Source organism: Tasmannia lanceolata, unplaced genomic scaffold, assembly GCF_043159265.1.
Source record: "Tasmannia lanceolata isolate RefF3 unplaced genomic scaffold, GAP_Taslan_0.1 ptg000025l, whole genome shotgun sequence".
NCBI lineage: Eukaryota > Viridiplantae > Streptophyta > Magnoliopsida > Canellales > Winteraceae > Tasmannia > Tasmannia lanceolata.
Genome location: NW_027518702.1, coordinates 7,317,370 through 7,319,910, shown reverse-complemented (window position 1 = coordinate 7,319,910; position 2,541 = coordinate 7,317,370). Strand labels below are relative to the sequence as shown.

The 2,541-nt window shown below is 39.6% G+C and overlaps 1 protein-coding gene across 1 annotated transcript; it reads left to right on the top strand.

Moving 5' to 3' along the window:
* Nucleotides 1-409: 409 nt before the first annotated feature.
* Nucleotides 410-1,926, top strand: LOC143857841 (uncharacterized). The gene is made up of 2 exons (XM_077368359.1): nt 410-841; nt 1,695-1,926. The coding sequence occupies exons 1-2, from the start codon at nt 505-507 to the stop codon at nt 1,772-1,774; spliced, it is 417 nt and encodes a 138-aa protein (XP_077224474.1). The 5' UTR covers nt 410-504; the 3' UTR covers nt 1,775-1,926.
* Nucleotides 1,927-2,541: the final 615 nt, after the last annotated feature.

Below are 2,541 nucleotides of genomic sequence, written 5' to 3'. Positions count from 1 at the left end.
CGTAGGGTCATCCTAACCCTTCAATTTGTGGACGGTATTTTGGTCACAAATTAATCACGTGACCAAAGTTGCAAAATAAACACAAATGCGATGACTCTATTTGCAAATTACCAAATTAGAATACTCTTGTTTACAAATAAAGCATAGTACAAGGGTTCGTTTGCAAAACCCCCTACTTAACGAGAAGTGATATATTCGTCTCATTTTCGTAACTAACCCTAACCACCCCCATTGCTTCTATTAATGACTACATATTTACGTAGAAAGAGGTGGCCTAGGAAGAAAATAGGGGTGATTACATAATTACCCTTTTTAATTCTGGAAAGAACCCAAAATTCAAAAGAAAGAAAAAATCCAGGTCATCATGACGCGGACCAACCAAAGCATCCTTTAAAAACCCTTCCACCATTACGAACCCTCGTAGCTTCAAACCCTAGAAGAGGGATCCCAACTCGTACCGGGTACGACCGATACGGTCACCCGTGCCGGCCGGAAAGGGCCGATATGTCGGAAATCCGGCCGAACCCACTTTACAAGCAACGGTCTTTGTCGACCGATACGTACCGGGACGACGCATGGCGTAGAAGGAAAAGTAACAATCGGCCGAGACGTAGCAAGAGCGTAACGGATGAGGATTTAGATGAACTCAGAGGTTGTATCGAACTGGGTTTCGGGTTTGATTCTCCGATAAAGGATCAAAGGTTGTCCGATACGTTACCTGCTCTTGATCTTTATTATGCCGTTCATAAGCAGTATTATGAGACCGTTTCTAAATCGGCTTCTGCGTCTGAGTCAGACGTATCTCCTGCTGAGAGCCCTCACGAAAACATCATTACTGCAGGTACTCTCTCTCTCTCTCTCTCTCTCTCTCTCTGTGTCTATCTATCTCTTAATTAGGGAGACGATCCCAGCCGTTGATCAAACCCCTGTTTTTCAGACAGGGATGGAAGAAACCAAGACAAGGGGGTGGAAATATCAATTCCTGGGTTTAGGAGTTGATATTTTTATTTTGGTTTATTTATTTATTTTTTTAACATTTTCAGGTAGTTTTTTTAACATCTCTATAGAATGATCCGAACCGTTCATTTGATGGGCCATAACGTAAGTTGTGCCTTAAAAATCATTCCCATAGGATCATCTCAACCTTTCAATCTATAGAAGATTTGATAATATGCAGTTATTCTATAGATCTGATGGCTAGGATCATACTATGAAAATGATTTTTCTGGCACAGACTATTTGTGTTGGGGTCCTTCAAATGGACGGTTTGGATCATCCTATTTCAAATCCGGGGTTTTGTTGTTGATATCTTTCTTTTTTGTTTTTGGGTTTAAACCCGTCCATCGGAAGATCTAAACCGTCCATTTCCATAGAATGATCCTAATCTTCCCATCTATAACGGAAGATCTTATATTGATCGGGGGGCTAGGATCATCCATTGGAAGTGATGGACGGTTTGGATCATCCTATGGTGTGGGCCGTACAATACTTTTTAAAAAATACCGGACTATACGGGCTTACGCCTGTATGAAACCGCATTTTTGGGTTGTCTTAATTTTAAAAAAGCGCACTAAACGGAGAACCCATGTGAAATGTACCAACATTCTTTGAATTTAGATCTATATCGTGATTCACGCGTCTTGAATTCAACGGCTGAGATCATTTTTATTAATTTTTTTTTTTTTTTGTTAAAGGTGATAATCCTCAGCTGGTAAAGACAAAATTGAGGCAGTGGGCCCAGGTGGTTGCTTGTTCGGTGCGTCAGTGTTGCTGAATTTTCTGGGGGAGACCGAGAGATTCTTTACCGTCAGACTCGGTACTCAGCTTTTTAACAGAAACAAACAAGAGAAAAATCCGACTTATGTATTTGATTTTCCTTTTGACTATAGACACAAATTAATTTCATTTTCTTTGTTCGGCTTTTTATGGTAAATGAGTTAATGCTGGATTTTATTTTCCTTAGTTAGGAAAAATACATCCTGTTTTGATTTAGTACACCCTGTTTTTACCCAGTACACACCCACTTCTTTATTTCAAAAATTTTCCATTGGATTCTCTATTATTTCCGATGAGCTGTATATGAGCTAATGATTAACGAGAGAGTCTAAAGTTGATAAAGGGGTGAATGGTGCCCAGAGGGAGTGGAATTATCAATTCCTATATCCTACACTTAAAAAAAATCATATTCCATACATGGTAATCAAGTCAGACAGTTCAAAATTCGGACCCAGCTGTGGATCTTGGTCGCATTTCTGATGGAAAATTTTTTCTTGGGAAAATTTTTCTTTCCCCGCCCCATTTTTCCAAGTGGTGAATGAGGTATCCTGAAAATATGTAAAAATGATTTCCACCAGTATCTCTCCTTTCTATTTTTATTGGCACCTAAAAGATGCGGAATAATGAGATTTTTCAAAGCGGCTCATCTACTTAGGAGGATTCTCGTTATCCTGTTTCTGCTCGTTTGGCGAACGAGGTCGAGAATGGTTGCCTAACACAACCTAAATAAATTATAGTGGCCTGGTTAATGGAAATGCCCACATT

What these genes read in the sequence shown, in the direction of transcription:
- LOC143857841 (XM_077368359.1), top strand. Translation starts at nt 505, where the DNA reads ATGTCGGAAATCCGGCCGAACCCACTTTACAAGCAACGGTCTTTGTCG. An exon ending in CGAAAACATCATTACTGCAG is followed by an intron (nt 842 to 1,694) that starts GTACTCTCTCTC and finishes TTTTTGTTAAAG; the next exon opens with GTGATAATCCTCAGCTGGTA.